The sequence below is a fragment of the Lotus japonicus genome, chromosome 5, assembly GCF_012489685.1.
Source record: "Lotus japonicus ecotype B-129 chromosome 5, LjGifu_v1.2".
NCBI classification, from domain to species: Eukaryota; Viridiplantae; Streptophyta; class Magnoliopsida; order Fabales; family Fabaceae; genus Lotus; species Lotus japonicus.
The window spans coordinates 60,999,058-61,022,389 of NC_080045.1; the positions used below are offsets into that span (position 1 = coordinate 60,999,058).

The 23,332-nt window shown below is 35.6% G+C and overlaps 3 protein-coding genes, 1 long non-coding RNA gene and 1 pseudogene across 6 annotated transcripts; 4 read left to right on the forward strand and 1 right to left on the reverse strand.

Annotated features, from left to right (window-relative positions):
• The first annotated feature begins 5,815 nt into the window (after positions 1 to 5,815).
• Positions 5,816 to 8,381, forward strand: LOC130721543 (serine decarboxylase 1-like). 2 transcript variants are annotated; one of them, XM_057572343.1, is made up of 6 exons: positions 5,816 to 6,080; positions 6,261 to 6,461; positions 6,541 to 6,772; positions 6,899 to 7,092; positions 7,200 to 7,336; positions 7,571 to 8,381. In XM_057572343.1, the coding sequence occupies exons 1-6, from the start codon at positions 6,044 to 6,046 to the stop codon at positions 8,141 to 8,143; spliced, it is 1,374 nt and encodes a 457-aa protein (XP_057428326.1). In that variant the 5' UTR covers positions 5,816 to 6,043; the 3' UTR covers positions 8,144 to 8,381. The 2 variants fall into 2 exon arrangements, with proteins under 2 accessions (XP_057428326.1, XP_057428327.1); XM_057572344.1 differs by having other exon boundaries at positions 6,980 to 7,092.
• Positions 8,382 to 11,011: 2,630 nt separating this feature from the next.
• LOC130719933 (uncharacterized) lies at positions 11,012 to 16,305 on the forward strand. The gene is made up of 4 exons (XM_057570527.1): positions 11,012 to 11,755; positions 13,248 to 13,648; positions 13,755 to 15,193; positions 15,311 to 16,305. Exons 1-4 carry the CDS (start codon positions 11,012 to 11,014, stop codon positions 16,303 to 16,305), a joined length of 3,579 nt encoding a protein of 1,192 aa, XP_057426510.1.
• A 770-nt stretch (positions 16,306 to 17,075) lies between these two features.
• LOC130721445 (serine decarboxylase-like) lies at positions 17,076 to 18,513 on the forward strand. The gene is made up of 3 exons (XM_057572242.1): positions 17,076 to 17,200; positions 17,308 to 17,508; positions 17,588 to 18,513. The coding sequence occupies exons 1-3, from the start codon at positions 17,164 to 17,166 to the stop codon at positions 17,740 to 17,742; spliced, it is 393 nt and encodes a 130-aa protein (XP_057428225.1). The 5' UTR covers positions 17,076 to 17,163; the 3' UTR covers positions 17,743 to 18,513.
• Positions 17,746 to 23,100, forward strand: LOC130719934 (serine decarboxylase 1-like; annotated as a pseudogene).
• On the reverse strand, positions 19,482 to 22,249 carry LOC130721446 (uncharacterized). Of its 2 annotated transcripts, XR_009013450.1 has the most exons (6): positions 22,019 to 22,249; positions 21,884 to 21,943; positions 20,250 to 20,296; positions 20,014 to 20,128; positions 19,765 to 19,890; positions 19,482 to 19,616 (listed from the first exon to the last, which is right to left on the reverse strand). It is a non-coding gene; the product is annotated as an uncharacterized LOC130721446 (long non-coding RNA). The 2 variants fall into 2 exon arrangements; XR_009013449.1 differs by lacking the exons at positions 21,884 to 21,943; positions 22,019 to 22,249 and adding an exon at positions 20,583 to 20,713.
• Positions 23,101 to 23,332: the final 232 nt, after the last annotated feature.

Sequence of the window (23,332 nt, forward strand, 5' to 3'; positions counted from 1 at the left end):
AGTATTTGCTTTGATTTTTTCAAATGCTCAAAGTTTGAGTCATTTTGCATGTACTTATAATGTATTTTAAAATGATTAGCTTAGTTTACCAGTTTGATATTGATTTTCCATCTTGATTTTCTCATAATTTTTTTCTTTGATTTCATCCCACTTTTTCATGAACAAGAATCTCAAGGACCCGTCTTTCTTCAGCACGAAGTTAGTTGATCGAGAAAGCAAGGACTCATATAGAGAAAGGCCATGAGTAGATCAAAAAGGCCTCGCGAAGTCGGTAATCCTTTGTCCAGGCTCCTCTTGAACTGAAGAAGCAGTAAAAAATCTTTGTTAGTCTTTCATCTTTCTCCTATGCATCTATCTATCAATATCTATAACTATAACTATATATATTATATAAAAGAGAAGTTTGGCAACAAGAAGGGTAAAATAGTCATGCAATAGACTATGACTCATGAATGAATATTTTACCATGGGTCTTTATGTAATTTCGTAGAATAACTTCTAGGAAATCAATCATGATCGTTGATTAGTTTTGATCTTGACTGTCCTTACAATTTAAAATGTATTTATTTTTTTTGAAAACAAAATCTATAATCTATAATCTATAATCTATCTATCTTTCTATAATCTATAATCTATAATCTATCTATCTATCTATCTATCTATAATCTATCTATCTATCTATAATCTATAATCTATAATCTATATAAAAGAGAAGTTTTTACAACTTTGAGGGTAAAATAGTAACTCAATAAATCAATGCACATGAGTGAGTATTTTTTTATGGGCATATATGTAAATTTGTGAATAATTAGTTACGAAATAAATCTTTACCGTTGATTTCTTCTAATCCTAACAGTGCATTCTTTTACAAAACCTTTTAAACAACATTTTCACATTCTTGGTTGTTTTGTAACTGTTGATTGTGGTTACAAAAATCAGTAATAGTCTCTTCCTATTTCTCCCATATATGAAACGTCATTTCATTCCCCTTTCAAATTCTTTTAATATTTCTCATCTTGATTTCCAAAGCTTCTATTTGTATGCAAGAAATCTCACTCATCTATATTCTCCAATAACACGGTCCTTGCATAAGAGAATCTTCCATCAAGTTAGAAAAATTCCTTCTTAATCTCTTCTTCTTCATCAGTCACTTCTTCTTCATCAACTTTCATTTCTAGGGATTGATGTTCTTCAACATCATTGTCCATCCGGTAAGATCCTCATTTTTATTTTCCTTTTCTCTCTCTCTTTTGAATTATTTATTATGATTTCAACATCATTTCTTCTTCACATTTGTTCTGTCTCAACATGTCTTCTTTTTCCATTCATTCTTCTCATTCCTTATTTTTCACTACGGTAAGAGATTCAGTGTTGATTCGCAATATGTATGTTGTTATCGCTAATTCAATCGGTGAAAGTTACCCATTTTATGTCACTTTCGTCATTGATGCATGTTTTGATAATTTAATCTTTAGTTAATGTAAGTTTCTTGCTTTTTTTTCCATTATTTTATTATCAACTTAATCAACCAAATGATTGTCCTTTCTTCTAATGTAGTTCAATGGAGTCTTTGTTATCCTCTTACATTTAACTGATTCCGTTTCCATTTTTTTCACCGAGGTTCTTCTCTTCTAATACATTAAATTTAATTCCACTTCTGACATTTTTAGGTGCCACTTACACTATGAATGTGGTCACTAATATTACATTATTTTTTCAATTTTTGATTTTGTTATGCCTTCTTATTCCTTTTATATATCAACACTATTTGGTGAGTGTACTTAATTTTTGTTTATCTTCCTATTGAAATCAAATCCTTAATTTTTTTTAAAGAAATTGAAGGAATAATGACATTCATGTTAAATTATTTGAATTGTCCTTCAATTAACCATGACTCGTGAATATATTTTTTACCGTGGATATTTTTGTAGTTGTGTAGATTTATTTTATGGGAGACCAATCATGATCGTTCATTAGTTTTCATCTTGAACGTTCTTTATAACTTTAATTAAAAAACCAATTAGGAGTTAGATAGAAATTGTAAATTTCAAGAATGAATTTAAAATGTGAATTCAAAGTGTCAATACATCATTAGAAACAAAGAACTAAATCCATGAGGCAAAAAAAATTTCCCTACCCAACTCCATAAAACATGTGTAACATTTACATAAATTTATTTAATATCTAAAAAAACATTATAATGTGACGAGTGTAAAATTAAAAAAATATTCTCATTTTAAAACTTAACAAAAGGAAAATTTCACAGAATTGTGCTTCATTTATGTTCGTGGATAAACAAACATAAAATACATATTTTTTTACATATCTATTAATTTAGATTATAAAAAAAAAACATTTACAAATTATGAATTTGAAAAGTACAAAAATGAAAAATATATCAAAATGTTATTAAAATTAATCTTAAAATTTAATATTGTGAAGGCTTTAGAAATTTACATATGTATATCTATTGATTACAATATATAAAATTAATGGTTAATCTTATGCATTAAAATAATTTAGGAGTTATGTAGAAGCTCAAAAGGTAAAAATATTAAAAATTGAATTTAAATTAAATTTCAAAGTGCTTAATCATGACACAATTCAACGTTTAAATTCATGAGGTAAAAAAATTTCCACTTCTACAAGTCCATTTACATGTGCTTATTATTATACATAATTCATAAAATTAAAATATATTCTTAACGTGGTACTTCCTTTTATTTGTGAATTAAAAAATAAAATTGAACAATAAATTAATCTCAAATTTTAATTTAAAATTAAAAATATAGATTGAAATGTTTCTGAAATTCATCTCAACAATATATATTGGCTACACATCATTATCATAAACATAAATAAGTATTATTTGCTTTACTCACAAAAAAAGGACGGTTACATATTATGAATTAATGTCATTAAGTAGTTATATAGAAGTTGAGAAGTTTATAACTTTCAAGATTGTATTTAAATCTCACATGAAAGTATCAAATCATGACACCAAATTTAAGGATTAAGTTCAAGGGGCAAAAGTTATTTCACTTTTACATCTTCATTTTCATTTGCTTACTATATAAATGACTGAGATTGTTCATCTATCTCAATGTACGTATAAACTTCGTGTTCTCTGAAAAAAAATTCTCTCATAAATTATTTATCAATTCAATATCTTCATTAAAATTTGACATTATTTATGAGCCTCTACAAGCATTCAACAAATTAATATTACTAATGGTATGTTTCAAATAAAAAATCATCAAATTAAAATTTAGTTATACTGTGTCAGAATTCAATTAATTATATTATTTTTGTATATAAATATTTGTAGGAAATACGAGAGGGGATCAAAACACACAAGTGTGTCTCTCTTATATAAAGTCTTAAGAGAAGGTAGTTTGAAAAATTGAAGAATATAGTAGTCATTCAGTTAACTACGAGTCATGAATGTTTTTTTATTATGTATATCTTTCTAACTGTGCAGATTTTTTTATAGGAGATCAATCATGATCGTTCGTTAGTTTTCATCTTTGTTGTTCTTTGTAACCTTTTAAGTGTTCTATAAAAAAACTTTTAGGATTTAAATAGAAATTAAGAAATTTGTAACTTTCAAAAATGAATTTAAACCTCACTTCAAAGTGTCTAATCATAAAAAAAAGGAATTAAATTCATGAGACAAAGCACTTTTCACATCCATAACTCCATATAACATGTGCAATATTTACATATTTTTCAAAAAAAAAAAACAGTGTTCCATATTATGCATTAATATCATTTAATAATCATAGACCAAATAAAAAAATCATATTTTATGAGTTTAAAATAAAAAAAAAAAGAAAAACGATCCAACTAAAAGTAAACAATGTCATTTTAAAATAAAATAAAAACAATTCTTATAATGATATTTTATTTTGCAAGATAGAAACTTACTATGTAACGTAGAAATGGGTGCATTTAAAACAAAGATTATATAAAAACAACACTACTTATAATACAATAGTTTTCTTACACTATCATTTATAATGTTGTAGATTTAAAACTTACTTAGGAGCAAATAAAAGTTTCCGTATTTGCAAAAATAACCACTTTATTACAGAGCAACAACATGTCATTAGACGTCTTCCCTGAATGACTCAAATTGGGAACTTTTATTTGGAGAGAACAGAGAGAACTTTTATTTGGAGAACATGAACAACAGTTATAAGATCAAAGGATGAAGAACCCATTACTCACAAGCATTATTTTGAAATTGTAGATTGAATACTCGGAGATATTATAATATTTACTAATAAGCACAGTTTCAACCAACCTTTTGGAGGAGAAGTTGTTGTTGTGGAATGACAAGAACAACTGAAAGCTTCAACCTACATGAAAATATTGTATCACAAATTTCAAGAAAATATTAATTCAAAACAAAAATATGGACGCATACTGTATCAAAATTGACCTTCACCAAATCTGGAGGATGTCGAGCACATGCCGGGGAGGAAGCTCCCTGGAGATTTTGGCGCATATGAGGTATTTGTTGTCACCAAATATGGACACCACGCAGCAGCATGTCACAACAAAATACTCAATGTGACGATACATATTATTTGGATCCTTCCGAACAGTGTAGAAAAAAGACATGAGGATACCTGCACTACCAATATTAGCCAAAGTAAAAAAAAACATATAAAATCCTGCATATAGGTAATACAATCCAATATATATATTACCAAAGCAACACACAAACGACAAGGGTTGTTTCTTTTTTGATAAGCCAAATTTGTATTGTAAGAAGTACAAGGGTACTTCAACCCAATACATGACAAGGGTTATAAAATAAGACAAGTTAAAAGTATGTGTTATGTCGTCTTAGGGGAGACAAGACACTACAAACACATTAAATCTATTATCATGCTACAACCAAACAAAAAAAAACACATCTATCAAAAAAAAAATTCTAATATAAAAATAATATATTAATACGAAAATATATTTTAGAAAATAACGTAAAAATCATTAAAACCCACAAAATAAATTAAAATGAATATCCCCGTGCATCGCACGGGTAAAAGTACTAGTATATACATATAAATATATTATCTTATGATAACTTCCATTATTTTAGAACTAATAATATGATGATGTACTGGTGTAGGCTTTCTTATATACTAATCAGAGGGGGAAAATATAAGGTTTAGTAAATTACTATTCTTTTGTAACTTCTTTTACTAAAATGGTGTAAATCGTTATTCTAAGTGGCGATACCTTTTTTTATACCACTTTTTTTGTGACGGAAAGTCCGTCCAAAATCTAGTGCAAAATACAAACAACATTAGTGACAGAATGTGGAGTGAGAAGACTTCGGTCGGAAAATATGAAGCAACAAAAATTTATTTGCGACGGAAGTCCTCCGTGTCTATTATTATTAATCCAGTTCATTCTAACATCAAGATGTAGATTTAGTGATTACATCGGTCAAAGGTCAAAGACAAAATAAAAAATCACTTCACTCTCATTTTTAAGCATTGAGTACATGCATACGCGGCTGAATTTGTAACTAAGGGACTAATATCAAGCTGCTAAGCTAGTGATACCCAGTTACAAATATAGAATTAATACATCTACGTACTAACTTTGACTCCTTATATATCCACGTGAAGAATGTTTGTTGTCTCAAATAAAATAAGGAAAAAAGAAGACCACACAGTCACACACTGTATATATAGTATCTATATAGATGAGAGGACCCACTAGCGAAGGGAGTTTCCGCTTTCGCCGTGTGGGGATATATATGATGCAATACCTTACTACCTTATATATAAATGCAGTAGGAACCACACACACCACCATAAGCAGAAAATACAGAGTGAAGTTCAGAGTTAGAGAGCAAGCAATTAATACAGAGAGAAAGAAAAGAGTGTGAAGTTCACAGCTAGAGAGAAACCACACACAAACACCAGCATATAAGCAGAACATAGAGTGTGAAGTTCACAGCTAGAGAGAAAGCAATACAGAGAGAAAGAAAACAGAATCAGATATTCAGATTTCAGAGGCAGCCATGAAGGACATGATTCTTGAATCCCTTTTACAAGCAGGCAAGCACTATTTTCCCCCTTTCCACCTTGTTTCATTTCATCTTTTAGATAAAATGTCTTGTTACATCCCTAGAAAAATCAGTTTAAGTTTGAAATACAATTTTATTTATTTTTAGTGCTATATGGTATGTAAAATTCACGTGATTTTAGTCTCATTACAATATCTTTTTAATATTCCAGCATTCAAAGAGTACTTGCATAAGGAGGTCCCAAAAATCAACAAACCCTCTAGAGAAGAAGAGAAAAATGGGGAAATGCAAGAGAATGAAGGACATATGAACCTCGACATTACTAAGTGCTTCGGGGAGACACGGGCCAATTTGTCTAAAATCATTGCCAACTATGTGGTGATGTTAAACCAAAACAAATCGCGTTGTTTAGGTATGTAGTATCACATTAATTGGTTTTTCTAATTGATTTGTGCTTGAGACCTTTTCACTAATGATATCCACGAACACAGGCTTCCCTGTTAATCTGGATTTTGACTATGACGCATTGACACCGTTGTTACAATATCACTTAAATAATGCTGGTGATCCATTTCTCGGGAGCGGCTATGGACAAAATTCAGCAGAATTTGAAGTTTGTGTGCTCGATTGGTTTGCCAAACTATGGCAAATGGAGAAGGGTGAATATTGGGGATATGTTACAACAGGTGGGACTGAAGGAAACTTACATGGAATTTTAATGGGGTAAGTTTTTGTTAAATTTCATTTCTAGACCTTTTGAAATTTTACTATTAGTAGAAATGATGCCTCCTACATAGGTTTATGCATATTCCAAACAAGATCGTTAACTATGGTGTTTATTATTTATAGGAGGGAAAAATTTCAAAACGGGATTCTATATACCTCAGAGAACTCTCATTACTCATTATTCAAAATTGTAATGATGTACAGAATGCAATGTGTTAAGGTCAACACGTTGGTCTCGGGTGAGATTGATTGTGCTCATTTCAAGACGTTACTTCTATCTCACAAGGACAAACCAGCCATCATCAACCTAAACATAGGTATGTCATCATTGATAAGTTAATTATGCGCACAACATATAATTATCAAGTTTAAGCATATAATTATCAAGTTACTTTTGCTAAATCCATTTTTCTTGAATGTATAGGAACAACTATGAAAGGAGCAATTGATGACATTGATCTAGTAATACAAACATTAGAGGAATGTGGCTTCCCTCGTGATCGGTTCTACATTCATTGTGATGGAGCTCTATCCGGAATAATGTTGCCGTTTCTTAAACAAGTGAGTGGAAGTTATTAATCTCAATTTTAAGTTTAACAAAAGTATTACTTCGATGATGGTTTACATACAAAGAACAATGAAAAAGTGCTACAAAATTGTTAAGTACAACGAGAAATGTTGCAAATATATCCCAAGTGCAAATCTGAATATGGAGGCATCTAACTTTTTTTAGTATTTACTTTATTTCTTGTTCAATATAACTAATTTTACAATATTGTCCGGATTGTTGTACAGGCTCCGATGATTAATTTCAAGAAGCCCATTGGAAGTATATCTATTTCTGGTCATAAGTTCTTGGGTTGCCCAATTCCTTGTGGTGTTATATTAACACGTTCAGAAAACGTCAATGCTCTATCTAGAGATGTTGAATACATTGAATCAAGGGATGTTACAATCACAGGTAGTCGATGTGGTCTTGCAGCAATCTACCTCTGGTATGCTCTCCAAGAAAGAGGTTTAATCGGACTTAAGAGAGAAACTCAAATATGCATCACAAATGCAAGTCACTTACTTGATAAACTACATGATAATGGTATTGGTGCAATGCGAAATGAGTTTAGTAATACTGTTATATTTGAAAGGCCTCTAGATGATGACTTTGTCCGAAAGTGGAATTTGTCTTGTGAAGGAAATGTTGCACATGTGGTTGTGATGCAGCATGTCACCATTGAGATGCTAGACTCATTTGTTAGTGAACTTGTTAACAAACGGAAAGTTTGGTTTCAAGATGGACAAAGAAAGTCTCCGTGCATTGCGAACAGCGTTGGTGGAAACAATTGTGCTTGTGGATTGCATAATTCATTTTGAGGGAAGGGGGAATGCTCTTAACAACATAAATGTGAACCATGTAATTACCAATTTGGATGTAGTCATCAATCATTACTCAATTTTTTTTACTGAGATTCATAATTTTTTTAAGCAAAAGAAAATTATAATTTCATAATCTTTATTGTCGAGTTCCATGTAAAATCTCATAATTTTGTTTCATGTATCATCTCAAAATTTTGTTTCTCAAGAGTAGTAGAGGTTTTGCTTGTTCATTCAATCCTCGTTGCCTCTTACTACTTCCCCAACAACAATTTCTTTCTTAATGTCTTGCATGCTTCTACAATTCATCTAAGGTATTTTTCTCGGTGTCTTTAAAAAGATGTAAGCTACTAGTAACCAAAAAAATGTACATATCTAAGTCTATTTCAAGATATTCTATCACATATACTGAGTTATGAACAGAGATTGGTCATACCCTTGTTATTTAATTATTGGAATTAGTGTCGTTGTAAATTTTTTATTGATAACCACAACCTAGGAAAATAAAACTCATACAAATTTGCATTCATAATATGTTAAGCAAAATAAAACTCACAAATTAGACCAGTATACCAGTGAAGAACTGAAGGGGGCGGCAGGGACGATAGAGAATGTGAAGGTTTGAAGGAAAGAAGGGGTTTATAAGGAAGATTGGGAAGACAAGTCAATGTGGGTTTGTGAAATGGGTCATACCTAGTTGACATGACCATCTGTCTCAACTGACGCTGAGTTGATCGTTAGTTTCAGTGGCTATTAGAACAGACGCTAATTGATAGTAAGCCGACGTTAAATAACGTTGTTTAGGCCGAAGCTAAAATTAAGTGGTTTTGTTTATCGTTTTACGTTGTTGAGTCAGCGCCAGGCCGACGCTAATTTTTAACTCTAAAAGAAAATATAAAAGAAGAGTAACCTTCATACATAAATATAAAAGAAACTTAATGAGGCCATTAAAGTAAAAGATCATAAAGGGTAAAACCCATATCAAAGAGTCAAATATTTATTTTTGTCAACGAGAGGGTTTCGAATCAACTCAAGGTTGAAATGATAAATTGTTGTGAGATATGGGAGCCCATGGGTCAAGTAAACAAAGACACAAAGGGAATTTGAAGCTAGATATTTACCTAAAATCTAAAGGCATTTGATTTATGAGTCATATTTATTATAAAGTCTTCACCTCACTCATTCTTAACTAAAGAAGGATTTCAACTCACACTTAAATTCTCAATATTCTAATTCTCTTCGTTCCTCTCTGCTAGGGTTTCTAGCGAGATGACCTCGTGAGAGTTTTTCCCCCAAGTTCTTATCTTGGTCTTACCTACCCTGCGTGGGTCTCCTTTTCCTTCCTCTTTTCTTGTGTGTTGTCATTGTCACCCTCTGACTTGGTCAGATCTACTTTTTAACTTTTCTTTCTATATTTATGGCGTCGGATCGTGGAAAAAATTTAGTTCTTACGCAAGAGGAGACCGAACCTCTCCTGATTACGGAAATCGCTGATGACGATGGCCCCTCTCAACATTCTGAATACTGGCTAGTGGGTAAGGTGGTTACCCAACACAACTTTAATGTAAGGGCCTTCAAAAACACCATAGCTCAGGTGTGGAAAGTGAAGAACGGAGTGGAAATCCGAGAAGCTGGAAAGAATCTCTTCACTTTCAAATTCTTTGATGAGAAGGATCGTGCCTGGGTTTTGAAGTAGGGTCCTTGGTCTTTTGACCGTTTTCTAGTAGCGATTCAGATATTAGATCCTCAGGCGAATCCGTCTGAGGTGGTTCTAGATCGTATCCCTTTATGGATCCGAGTTCATGATCTCCCATTGGCTTGGCGTAGGGAGTCGGTGGCGAAATCTATCAGCGATTCACTGGGAGGATACTTAGAATGGGACAAGAATGAGGACAATCGTTTGGGAGTCTTCCTGAGGTTCAGATCTTGGGTAAAGATAACTGGTCCTCTAAGGAGAGGGACAGTGATTGCCCGACCTGGACGAGAACCAATGAAAGTTTGGTTCCAATATGAACGCTTGGGGAATTTCTGTTATATTTGCGGTAGTTTTGACCATGTGCTTAGAGACTGTGAGAATTCTGCTGGCGATGAAGATGAAGTGGGTTCGGTGGATCTGCCTTACGGTGCCTGGATCCGGGCACCACCGCTACGCTCTAATGTGGTTTCTGGGATTCGTGGAAATGTCTCAAACTCGGGTGTGCAGGATCTTAATGGTAGCCCGCACAACAACCATAAAGTTTCGGTTGTGTCGGGGGTGGTTGGTGATTTATTGGGTGAGGAAGTGGCTGGGTCTGAAGGTTCAGTGGAGGCCCTAGTCTCTACTCTAGCAAAGGTTAATATGGAGCAGAAGACTCAAAAGGAGGTTGTTGAGAGCTCTCAGCTGGTGCTGGCCCCAGGGAAGGAAGCAGCTCTTTCTGCTGGGTGTTCCAATGCTTCTGTACCAGAGAAAAATGAGCTCCAAGTGAAAACACCTGAGGATGCTCTCGGTGGAAGGGCAGAGTTGGTGGGAAAGAATGTAGTTTTGATTGAAGCTTTTTCCGAGGAGTTGGTGAATAGGGACAACACTGTCTGCCCAAATCCTTCAACTGAGGTGGAGGAGCCTGAACCGTATGCAGATAAGGTGATTCCAGATATGAAGTTTTCCTTGGGGAAACAGGATTGAGCAAAGGTCAGTGGGAGCAAGTGGAAGAAGAAGGCAAGGGAGATACATTTAGGGACTGCTGAGACACCCTCTCATGAAGCTTCTAAGAGAAAGTGTTGTGTCTTGGATGACCCTATGGTTCTGGATAATAACGACTACAGTGCCCCTCAGAAACGAATTTGTGAAGAGCTAACGGTGGAGGCTGGAGACCAGCCCCGCCGACAGCCATGAAAATGCTATCCTGGAACTGCCGTGGATTGGGGAATTCACGGGCAGTTAGAGCCTTGTCAAGGCTCTCTTTAAAACTTAAACCCCAAATTGTCTTCTTAATGGAGACTATAAGTTATGTAACAGAATTTGATAGAGTTAAAAATGTCACTGGTTTGGACTGTTGTTTGGCTATGAATTGTTCAGGTAGGAAGAGAGCAGGTGGGATTGCTATGCTTTGGAAAAGCAATTTGGATGTGAACCTTCTGTCCTGTTCAGCAAATCATATTAGTGTGATTGTCACTGATGAATGGGACCAAAAATGGTGCTTATCCGGAGTTTATGGCTATCCAGAAGAAGAGAATAAGGTTAAGACTTTGGAGCTGCTAGGCTCCCTAAGATCCCAGTATCAGGGTATGTGGATATGCCTTGGAGATTTTAACTTAATTTGCAATTCCTCTGAAAAAAGTGGGGGTAGAACTGCGAATCTAAACCAAATGAGGCAGTTCAAGGACACTTTGGAAGAATGTGGTCTAACAGATTTGGGCTTTACTGGTTTCCCTTTTACTTGGAACAATGGAAGGGATGGTGATCAAAACATTAAGGAAAGATTAGATAGGTGCTTGGCAAATTCTGATTTTAGTACTGGCTTCCCTTGTGTCTATGTTGAACATATGGGTAGCTATGGATCCGATCATACTGTTCTAGCGATTTCTCTGAAGAATGGTATAGAACAACAAGAAACAAGAGTTAGGAAAGTGTTGGTAAATCCGCAAGTGTACGAATCCACCCGGTTTTAAATATCGAACCACAGGGATTGTGAGTGAATAGATTCGGTTCAAGCTTTGAGTTTGAAGGTTTGTTTTATTGAATAAGAGATATGTTGAAGTAGTAAAAAGGAAAAAGGAAAATAAAAAGACAATTCAGAAAATAACATGCTTTGGGTTCTTGTTCAACTAGTCAATTTAAGCACATCATTCTATGCACATGTTCTCATGGATCTCTCCTTGATAATATAGCCTAGTTACTCACTTATTGATTCCTCACATAAGCAATTCTCTCATACTAAAAGCTAAGCCAAATTCCTTGTGTACTTAGTCATTTATATGAGGTTTTAGATCATGCAATTTCAGGCCATCAAACCCCAACCCTTCCTCTATTCCTAGTAGCAAGTATAGAAGGGGTAATCCCAAATCGGTTCCCTAATCTATAACAAACTTCCGTTCTGATTATAGAATAGTATAAAGCAAGCATGCATACAAGCTTAGATTGAAATTCAGAAAATGGGATATTCAAGGGAAGAAGAAGAACATGTGGGAAAGAACTTAAGATTATAACTCAAATATAAAAAGTCTTACAAAGAAATCCAAAGCGAAAGTAGAGAGATTGGCCAAGCATGGCATGCTTGGCTAAAAACCTGAATTACAAGCTTAGAAGCCCTCTCACACTCTCCTAGATGCTCCTCTACCTCTGAGTTTATGTAAAAATGAAAGTAGTATCAAGGATTTTTAAAAGAAAATGACTAAAATCCTATGTATAGGCAAAATAAACGAGGCTGGGCTGTTCTGGGCGCTCAGGCGCCAATTCAGAGCGCCTGAGCGCCAATTCCATGCTGAAAAAGTGCCTCTGGAAGGTAATTGGCGCCTAAGCGCCAATTCAGAGCGCCTGAGCGCCAATTCAGAGCGCCTAGGCGCCAATTCCAATTTCTGGAACAGGGCAATTGGCGCCTAGGCGCCAATGGAGCATGCCTAGGCTCTCAGACTCGCTGGAAAGTCCCTTGATCTTCATTTTAACTCATCTTTATGCCTCTTAAAGCCTCCCTTCATTTCACCAAGCTTCTTGACCTTCCTTCTTCTTCAATTTCAGACCTGATTACTCTCATCAAAGCTCAGGGAAAAATATCAAGAATACCAACCATTTAATTGCACAAGGGACTCAAAACTAATGACAATTAACAAAAGACTCAAACTATACTAAAATGCAACTAAAGCCCTTATAAAACTACAAAATTACTAAACTAATGCAAATGCACAAATAAAAGTTAAAATGCATGAGAATGCATGAAACACTATATGAGACATAAGAAAAAGACTCAAAACTAACAAAGAAAAACCCTAAAAACATCATATAAACCCGGGTCATCAGAAAGAAAGGCCTTTCAGATTTGAAGAAACATGGGCTAATTCAGAAGAATGTGAACAACTTATTCATGGGGCATGGTTTAGACCTGGGGCTTGTTGTATTGAAAGAGTGCAGGCTGTCAAAGAGGTCCTGGTGCCTTTTCGTAAAGAACAAGGCAATCTTCAGAGACAGATTGATCGAAAGGAAAGAGAATTGATTAGAATTGAAAAGGGTTTAGCTTCCAATGAAAATCTAAGCAAGAAGATAGCAGTACAAAAGGAATTTGATGACCTGCTGCTCAAACAAGAAATATATTGGAAGCAACGTTCAAGGGCCCTATGGTTGAGAGAAGGAGATAAGAATTTTTTCACAAAAAGGCCTCTCAAAGACAGAAACACAACAACATCAAGAAGATTAAAAATGAGCAGAATGAATGGGTTTTTGGTGATGAAGCTGTGTCACAAGTTATCCAAGGTCACTTTCAGCAGGTCTTCTCCTCTGAGAACCCCCAGAATATACAGGATACTTGTAAGAGGGTCAGATTTAAATTGAATCAAAAAATGTTCGAGCACATGAACAGACCTTTCTCCAGGGAAGAAGTCAAGTATGCCATTGACCAAATTCATCCTATTAAATCGCCAGGCCCAGATGGCCTTCCCGCTTTGTTCTTTCAGCGCTATTGGGATTTGGTAGGGGTGCAGTTACCTCACATGTTCTGGATGTGTTAAACAATGGAAGAGAAGTGGCAGACATGAATGAGACCTATATTTGTCTAATCCCTAAGGTCTCTAAACCTCAGACCCCCAAGGATCTAAGGCCAATAAGCCTATGCAATGTGTTAATGAAGATAGTCACAAAGTGTATTGCTAATCGGCTTAAGTGCATTCTACCTGATCTGGTTGGAGAAACGCAGAGTACTTTCATACCAGGTAGGCTCATCACTGACAATGCTCTTATAGGCATGGAGGTTTTCCATTACATGAAGAAAAAGAAACATGGGAAGAAAGGATGGATGGCACTCAAGCTTGATATGTCCAAAGCCTACGACCGTATCGAATGGGAGTTCCTAAGGGAGGTGCTGAATTCTATGAATTTTCCTTCTCATTTTGTCTCCCTTGTCCTAAAGTGTGTCTCTTCAGTTAAATATGCCATTTTACTGAATGGTGAGCCAAGAGATTGGTTCTCACCCCACCGGGGTCTCCGCCAAGGGGACCCGGTTTCACCTTACCTGTTCATTTTGTGTGCAGAAGTGTTTGCGGGTCTGATTGATGAACAAGTTGCTCAAAATAATATCCATGGAATTAAGATAGCTCGAGGAGCTCCTCAGATTTCTCATCTTTTTTTCGCGGACGACAGTTTACTCTTTATGAGGGCCAACCTTGTGGAAGCTGAGCATGTTCTCACTATCATCAAGAGATACGAGGAAGCCTCTGGACAAAGGGTCAATTTTGATAAGACTGAGTTGTCCTTCAGCCAAAATGTGCCAGAACAGATTTGTAATCAAATCCGGAATAGGATGGATGTTAAGGTTGTGGGCTCTCATGATAAATACCTTGGTTTGCCAACGGTTATAGGTAGGTCCAAGAAAGAGGTTTTCCTCAAGGTACAAGAGAGATTGGTGAAAAAACTAAAAGGATGGAAAGAAAAATACCTCTCAAAGGCTGGAAAAGAAGTCTTACTTAAATCTATAGCTCAAGCAATTCCCATCTACATCATGAGTTGCTTTAAAATTCCAGATAATATTTGTGACTCTATGGCTTCTCAAATGGCTAATTTCTGGTGGGGGCAAAAGAACTCTGAAAAAAAGATCCACTGGATGAGTTGGGCCAACTTATGCAAGCCAAAATCTTGTGGTGGCTTGGGTTTTAGAGATTTCAGGAGCTTTAATGAGGCTTTGTTGGCCAAGCAAGTATGGAGATTACTCCAGCGGGAAGATTCTCTACTGTACAAATGTCTCAAAGCAAGATACTTTCCAAGGGCTTCTCTTCTTAGTGCTCCAGTGGGTTTTAGACCAAGTTTTGCCTGGAGAAGTATATGCTCAGCGAGGAAAATAATCACAGAGGGATCACTGTGGAAAGTGGGTAATGGAAAATCAATCTCTATATGGGAAGACTCATGGCTTCCAGGCCCCAGTTCAGGAAAAATTCTTAGCCCGGTTAAATAGCTCCCTTCAACAGCCAAAGTTGCCTCTCTTATAGATAATGAGCAGAGAAAATGGAGGAGTGATGTGGTGGATCAGATTTTTGTGGTTGCTGAAGCTGAGAGAATAAAGAATATCCCTCTCGCTTGGGTTGATAGAAATGATCTTCTCAGCTGGAGACATACTGTTACTGGTGCTTTCACTATTAAATCAGCTTATTCTATAATACTCGAACATAAGGTTTCTAATGTAGCATCTTCTTCTTCTCTGAGAACTGATTGCATATTTGTATGGAAATTAAAAATTCCAAAGAAAGTGCAGCACTTCATTTTTCGACTGGTTAATAAATCTCTCCCTTGCCAGCACAATCTGAAAAGAAGAGGTGTTCTTGTGGCCCCTATTTGTCCTCTCTGTGGTGAGTGCTTAGAGGAGACTCCTTCTCACATTTTTCTGCAATGTAATTGGGTTAGGCAAGTTTGGTTCGCCTCTCCTATGTCCATTCGTTATGGGGATATTCAGGTTGACATAGATAAGTGGCTATATCTGTTGTCCTCCGCAGGAGAAAGAGAGGTTATTGACCAAGTTGCTATGCTACTTTGGAGCATATGGAAGGCACGTAATGACAGCACCTTTAAGAGAATCAAGCCTGATGTGCGCAAGACTTTAGATATGGCAGTTAATATGAGAGTAGAATGGCTAAGTCACCAACCAATTTCTGCTAAAACGGTTATGCCTAGCGCTGTGTGGATACCACCCCCTTCAGGCTACATGAAACTGAATTTCGATGCAGGCTGGTCGGGTAATCGAGGCTCGGGTTTTGGTTTGGTCATTAGGGATGATAAAGGTCTGTTTCAAGCTGCAGCATCTCACTATGAAGACCATAGGATGGACCCTCTTGTTGCAGAAGCTTTGTGTTTCAGATGGGCCTTGCGGTTAGCCGTAGAATGGAATCTGGAGAATTTAGTTATTGTGTCTGATTGCCAGCAACTGGTGAAAGCCTTCCATCAATGTCTTGATTTCCCTTCCTTGCATCAAATCCTGCTAGACTGCTAGCATCTTAGTTCTGTTATTAGTAAATGCACTTTTCAATTTGAAAGTAGGAACACCAATTTAGTTGCTCATGCTTTAGCAGCTGAGAGTTATTTGTACTGTGATTGTACTTGGTGGGGTGATCCCCCTGTGGGTATCCTTTTACACCTTGCTGCAGATTTTCCTGATTAATGAATTTAGTGGCTTGTTGCTTTCAAAAAAAAAAATTCTCAATATTCTCCTCTATGTGTCATCACCACATTACCATGCTCCACGTTAGCGGACTGTTATTTACGCATCGGAATCAATCCAACTCATTTTTCTATTACTAAGTCGGTCAAAAAAAATTCTTTTGTCGTTTAATGAAACGTAATGTTAACATATTCACTTGTTTAATTTGTATAAAAACAATAGTTGTTGCAAGACGGAACGTGCCTCAATTCAGGACATACCATATATTTTTTTAAATACTTAAGCTGTTCAATATTGAAATGATGATTCACTCTTTAATCATGATAACTTAAATTATTTTTGAGTAATATGATGATGATGTAGGCTCATCTACTAATTAAGAGAAAGAATCACACACAGTGGATTAACTTTGACTCCTACTACGTCGTCTAAAACACAAAAACATGTTTCTTGTGTATCAAAAAAAAAAGAGAAAAATGAAAATCACATTTTCATAGCTGGTAAATTTATAAATGCGATAACCCACCCGTGACCCGGGGAGGTACTTTCCACTTTGCAGTACCTTATATAAATATGTAGTCCCAAACAACACAAACAGCATAAGCAGAAAATACAGTACGTGTGAAGTTCACAGTTAGAGAGAAAGCAATACAGAGGGAAAGGAAAATCATATTCACACAATCACAGGCAATGAAGGACATGATTCTTGAATCACTTTTACAAGCAGGCAAGCATATTATTCTTCCCCCTTCTCCATCCTCTGTTTCTTTTTTTTTTTCTTAGGATAAAATTTCTGACTTTAGTCCCTTATGACAATTTCTTTCAATATTCCAGCATTCAAAGAGTATTTACATAAGGAGGTCCCAAAAATCAAAAAGCCCTATAGAGAAGAAGAGAAGAATGTGGAAATTCAAGAGAATGAAGGACACATGAACCTTGACATCACTAAGTGTTTCGGGGAGACACGTGTCAATTTATCTAAAATTATTGCCAAATATGTGGTGATGCTAAACCAAAACAAATCGCGTTGTTTAGGTACATAGTATCACATTAATTGGTTTTTCTAATTGATTTGTGCTTGAGACCTTTTCACTAATGATATCCACCAATGCAGGCTTCCCTGTTAATCAGGAATTTGACAATGATGCTTTGAAACCGTTATTGCATTATCACTTAAACAATGCAGGTGATCCATTTCTCGGGAGCGGCTATGTGCTAAATTCAGCAGAATTTGAAGTTTGTGTGCTTGATTGGTTTGCCAAACTATGACAAATGGAGAAGGGTGAATATTGGGGATACGTTACAACAGGTGGGACTGAAGGAAACTTACAATGAATTTTAATGGGGTAAGTTTTTGTTGAATTTCATTTCTAGAGAGCCTTTTGAAATTTTACTATTAAGTAGAAATAATGCCTCTTGTATAGGTTTATGCATTTTCCAAACAAGATCGTTAAATATTGTGTTTATTATTTGTAGGAGGAAAATTTTTAAGACGGGGTTTTATATACTTCAGAGAACTCACATTATTCACTATTCAAAATAGCAATGATGTACATAATGCAATGTGCCGTGTAAAGGTCAACACGTTTGTCTCGGGTGAGATTAATTGTGCTCATTTCAACACTTCACTTCTATCTCACAAGGACAAACCAGCCATCACATCAACCTAAACATAGGTATCTCATATTTGATAAGTTACTTTGGCACACCCACAATATAGCCATGTAGAGAAAATATATAGACACTTTGCTAACTCACTTTTTCTTGAATATCTATAGGAACAACTATGAAAGGAGCAATTGATGACATTGATCTTGTAATACAAACACTTGAAGAATGTGGCTTCCCTCGTGATCGGTTCTATATTCATTGTGATGGAGCTCTATCCGGAATAATGTTGTCGTTTCTTAAACACGTGAATAAAAGTTATTAACCTCAATGTCAAGTTTAACATATGTATTACTTCAGTGATGGTTCACATACGAAGAACAATGAAAAAGTGCTACAAATTATGAATAACAACGAGAAATGTTGCAAATAGATCCCAAATAGAAATCTGAATATATTTGTATCTAACTTTTTTTAGTATCTACATAACTTTTTGTTCAATATAATTAATATATTGTCTGGATGATCATACAGGCTCCAAGAATTAACTTCAAGAAGCTCATTGGAAGTATATCTATTTCTGGTAATAAGTTCTTGGGATGCCCAATTCCTTGTGTTGTTATATTAACACGTTCAGAACATGTCAATGCTCTATCTAGAGATGTTGAATACATTGAATCAAGGGATGTTACAATCACAGGTAGCCGTTGTGGGCTTGCAGCAATCTACCTTTGGTATGCTCTCTAAGAAAGAGGTTTAATCGGACTTAAGAGAGAAACACAAATGTGCATCACAAATGCACGTTACTTACTGGATAAACTACATGCACTACAAGAAAACAGTCTTGTAGTGACCGCAAAATCGGTCACTAAATGGGTAAAATCGGTCACTAAAATATTTAGTGACCGATTTAGTAACCGAATTATATCAGTGGTTAAAACGTTGGTCGCTACGGTTAGTGACCGAAATAGTGACCGAATTAGTGACTGAATTTAGCGACCGATTTAGTGACCGAATTAGCGACTGATTTAGTGACCGAATTTAGCGACTGATTTTGCAACCGTTTTAGTGACCGAATTAGTGACTGAATTAGTAACCGATTTAGTGACCGATTTAGTGACTGATTTAGTGACTGAATTTGTTCCATCCTCTACTACCACGGTTGCACATAAAACCGTCGTAATAGATATAATTTTTTTGTTGTTTCCAACATGGCATGCAGTCTAGTATTAGCCGGCTAGTTCAGTAGCATTGATGATATCAAATCTAATACACACTATCATTTTAGGTCCAACAACTTATCTAAGCACATAGACATGATACAATTCATGAATTATCTAAGCACCTACACATAATAGTATAATACCTTTCAAGGATCAAACTCAAACCAATCTTTCCTGTTATTCAAAGACTATCTCATGAAATTATGTCTTGTAGAAAGTATGTGATAGAACTAAATTAATCTACAAAATATAGCTAGAAACCTAACTGGTATGCTCCAAATGCCAAGCTCCATGATCACCCCTGTTGTACATCTATATCAAAAGCAAACCAAACCAAGACCTATTATAATCTTTAACTAGAAAACGTTAGTTTCCAACAGCATCCATAACAGTATCAAACAGTTTTACAACAGCTTTAATTACCTATTTCTAGAGGTATAAGACAACAGAAAACACTCACCTTTATTATTGTTAAAACAGCTTCAGCCCAGCTTGTCTTCAAGGGTTTGAGTGCTTGGTTAGGATTGAAAATACAAATGAAGTCAACACCACAGATATTTCCTCTAGGATTTTGATGACTAACCTACTGCCGATTTAGGAAAATAAAAATCCATGGAAAATAAAAATCAGTTAACCTTGTGCTTTTAATAATTTGAAAGCAAAGCATACGTACAATTTTATCTACTAGTGAGAATGTGAGATAATTTACCTTGTGAGCATCTGCATAACTGTCAATGTATTTATTAGCAATATCATAGGATGAATCAAACCTCTGGGACCTAAGAAACTTGTAAACATGTCCAAGCTTGCTTCCATTCCAGTCACTGCATTATATTGAAACATGGAGTTCAAACTATAAGGACATCTGATTCCAGTAGAAATTCAAATATCACTAGTAATTCAAACAATAAACTCACTCAGAGTACAATAGACATGGATTTGAACCTATTTTCTTTCTGATATGATTCCACATACTGCAATATTTGGTAAGCCTACAAGTAGACAAAGAGAGAAGAGTTTTAGGATAGAAGGCATGATGGCTACAAAAATCATAAATGAAATAAGAAGAAACAAGGTTTTTGGGGACTGATTTAGATACACTCCCTCCCAACAACTTGCTGGTATTTTAAGGGTCAAACAGAAAATTCAATCCATATCATGCAAAAAAGTAGATGTTATTATTTACTATATTCCTCAGAAAAGAGCAAAATATATAATCAGAGCTTCTTGTTCAGGGGAGAGTGGACCGAGATTTCTCTGCTAAAGAATCTTTACAACCTGTCCTAAAGGTATTATTGAGTTCTGATGGAGAAGTGCTCAGGACTCTTGTTATCAAAGAGGTTGTTCGTGTCACTGAAGCTTTTACTCTTAGCACAATTTCTGATTCATTCAAGTCAGTTCCTGATTTTATGAGGACTCTTGTTTTCAATGGCAATGCGAATGCACCCCTTATGATGTCAGAAGCTGAATTACAATACATGATAGAGCTTAGAGATCAAGTATTCAGGATATGGAGACTTCTGCAGTCCTCTAATGATTTTGATCCAGCACTTTTGCTACCTATACTACAGGTCCTTCAGCAACCTGAGGCACGAAGACTTGGGGGGAGTGTTATGGGTGGCATCACTCAGCGTCTTGCAGCACGCTTTCTGCAACAAGTACTTCGTGTTCCAGCAAACAGCTTCTACATAAATATCGTTTCACTGTCAACAAATGTAGTCTAGATAAGGTTATTCTGAGCAGGGAAAGAGGAGTTACATTACATTCTTAACACAGCAGGAAAATTTATGAAGTTGATTCTTCCAAATTTGTATATCTCATTCCTTTTGGATCCTATAATTTGTTGCAAATGACTGTATATTACTGTATATATTATTTACCCTGTATTATTGATGCTGCTCTCATGATGATCAGCATCAACAGATAAGAATAATGTAATATATAAAATGGAAAGGCATTTCTCTTGCAAAAAAAAAATATATAATCAGGGATAAGGGGAAACCATTTTAACTTGTAAGACCTTCCTAAAATTACACATAAGATCTTTTAACAACCCCCTGCCCCTCTCCCCCTGCCGGAAAGAAAGGTCTTTTGATCTGTTAATGAAGAAAGGAGACACAAAGGGGGGAGAGCAGCAAGAGAACCATTGCAGGTGACATAAATACGTGAAATTTGACTATAATCAATTCAGTGGGTTAAGGGAAAAAAATTTATTCTCAATTTTATAATCTCCACTTAGCCTCATTCTTCTCCTCCCCCAAACCCATTAAACTAAATAAACATAAAAACTCCACAAACTGAGTATTCAACTCTGCATCACTTAATCAAATCACATATAGCTGGGTGATAGAGATGCTATATCACTATAAAGCAATGATTTATCACTACACAGACCATGAATAACAAAGACTTATACTATGCTCAAAACTAACTAACTACACATCTCCTAAATCTAACTAGATTCAAGGGTGGAAAACAAAATAAAAACCATGAGATTCTTGTATACCATCTACGATCTCCTTCAACGGAGACATGGTGGGGTTCCGACGAAATCGAGAAGGGGGAAAAGGGGGACTTACTTCGGCGAGATCATCGCTGAGAGAGTCTAGGGTTCCGACCCGGAGATTGGGGATGTTGAACTGCGAAATTAATGTGAAATTGTGAATCAATAAAAGTAGTGAATTGAAGAAGAAGAAGATGAGGTAGTTGGTTACTCTGTAAAGAGGGGTATCGAAGGAATGCTTAGAGACATTTTGCTGCAACTGGTTCCATAACTCAGATGCAGAGTTGTGAACTGGAAGAGAGACTACCCACCACACCACCGCACCACCTAACTAACAACCAAACCCAACCAGCCACGAACCACCACGATCCTCCCTTCCTCGGCACTAGAACCCTTCCAGAACAACCCCACGAACCCAGAACCTCCAGCGAGCCACCCAGATCCAAACCATCTCCCCTCCTCCATTCGACGGAGGACGGTGCAGCCGCGGCGGAGAGCAAAGGAGCGACAGCGTTGAGTTTGAGAGAAAGAGTCAAAGATGTACTGAGAAAGAAACTATCAGGGTTCGAGTGTTTAGTAAGATTGAGGATTTTGTTTCCAGTGTTTTATAAAACACTTAACAAAAACAAACGCGTTACACAGGTTAGAAGAGATTTCAGTCCAGTTGGCAAGTGGAAGCAAGGTTAGTACACCTATTCAAAAGAGGCCAAGGATCGAATCCCCAATTGAGAGACTTTTGTATTATATTCTAATTTTACAAAGAATTTTAACGTGAATTTGTGACGGAAAAGTTGGTCACAAAAATAGCGACGAATTATCAATTGATGAATTACTTAAAATAGCGACGAAATAGTCCGTCACAAACTTTTCCGTTACAAAATCAGTCACTAATCGTTCATATTTGGAGGTAGTGAAAAAAAACCTTAATTCGGTCACAAAATCGGTCACAACTGTGACCGAATTAATTCGGTCACTAAATCAGTCACTAAACAGCGAATTTCTGGTAGTGATAATAATGGTATTGGTGCAATGCGAAATGAGTTTAGTAATACTATTATATTTGAAAGGCCTCCAGATGATGACTTTGTGTGAAAGTGGAATTTATCTTGTGAAGGAAATGTTGCACATGTGGTTGTCATGCAACATGTCACCATTGAAATGCTAGATTCGTTTGTTAGTGAACTAGTTAACAAACGGAAAGTTTGGTTTCAAGATGGACAAAGAATGCCTCCTTGCATCGCGAACAACGTTGGTGGAAAGAATTGTGCTTGTGGATCTCATAATTCATTTTGAGGGAAGGAGGAATGTCTTGAACAATATAAATGAGATCCATGCTATTGTATTTGACAAGATTAATGTACTCTTCAATCATTACAAAGATTTATAAATTTTTTTAAAGCAAAACAAAATTTTGTTCCATAGAGAATCTTGTGGACAACTTGAAAATATATACTAGTTGTCTAATTTATCTAATGAGGTTATTTAACACTACTTAGTGGACTATTAAAATTATTTATAAAATATC

What these genes read in the sequence shown, in the direction of transcription:
- LOC130721445 (XM_057572242.1), top strand. Translation starts at nt 17,164, where the DNA reads ATGAAGGACATGATTCTTGAATCACTTTTACAAGCAG. An exon ending in TGAATCACTTTTACAAGCAG is followed by an intron (nt 17,201 to 17,307) that starts GCAAGCATATTA and finishes TCAATATTCCAG; the next exon opens with CATTCAAAGAGTATTTACAT. An exon ending in AAACAAATCGCGTTGTTTAG is followed by an intron (nt 17,509 to 17,587) that starts GTACATAGTATC and finishes CCACCAATGCAG; the next exon opens with GCTTCCCTGTTAATCAGGAA.
- LOC130719933 (XM_057570527.1), top strand. Translation starts at nt 11,012, where the DNA reads ATGAAAATGCTATCCTGGAACTGCCGTGGATTGGGGAATTCACGGGCA. An exon ending in CAAGAGTTAGGAAAGTGTTG is followed by an intron (nt 11,756 to 13,247) that starts GTAAATCCGCAA and finishes GAAAGAGTGCAG; the next exon opens with GCTGTCAAAGAGGTCCTGGT. An exon ending in GGGATCACTGTGGAAAGTGG is followed by an intron (nt 15,194 to 15,310) that starts GTAATGGAAAAT and finishes CCTCTCTTATAG; the next exon opens with ATAATGAGCAGAGAAAATGG.
- LOC130721543 (XM_057572343.1), top strand. Translation starts at nt 6,044, where the DNA reads ATGAAGGACATGATTCTTGAATCCCTTTTACAAGCAG. An exon ending in TTACATGGAATTTTAATGGG is followed by an intron (nt 6,773 to 6,898) that starts GTAAGTTTTTGT and finishes TATTATTTATAG; the next exon opens with GAGGGAAAAATTTCAAAACG. An exon ending in CATCATCAACCTAAACATAG is followed by an intron (nt 7,093 to 7,199) that starts GTATGTCATCAT and finishes TTGAATGTATAG; the next exon opens with GAACAACTATGAAAGGAGCA.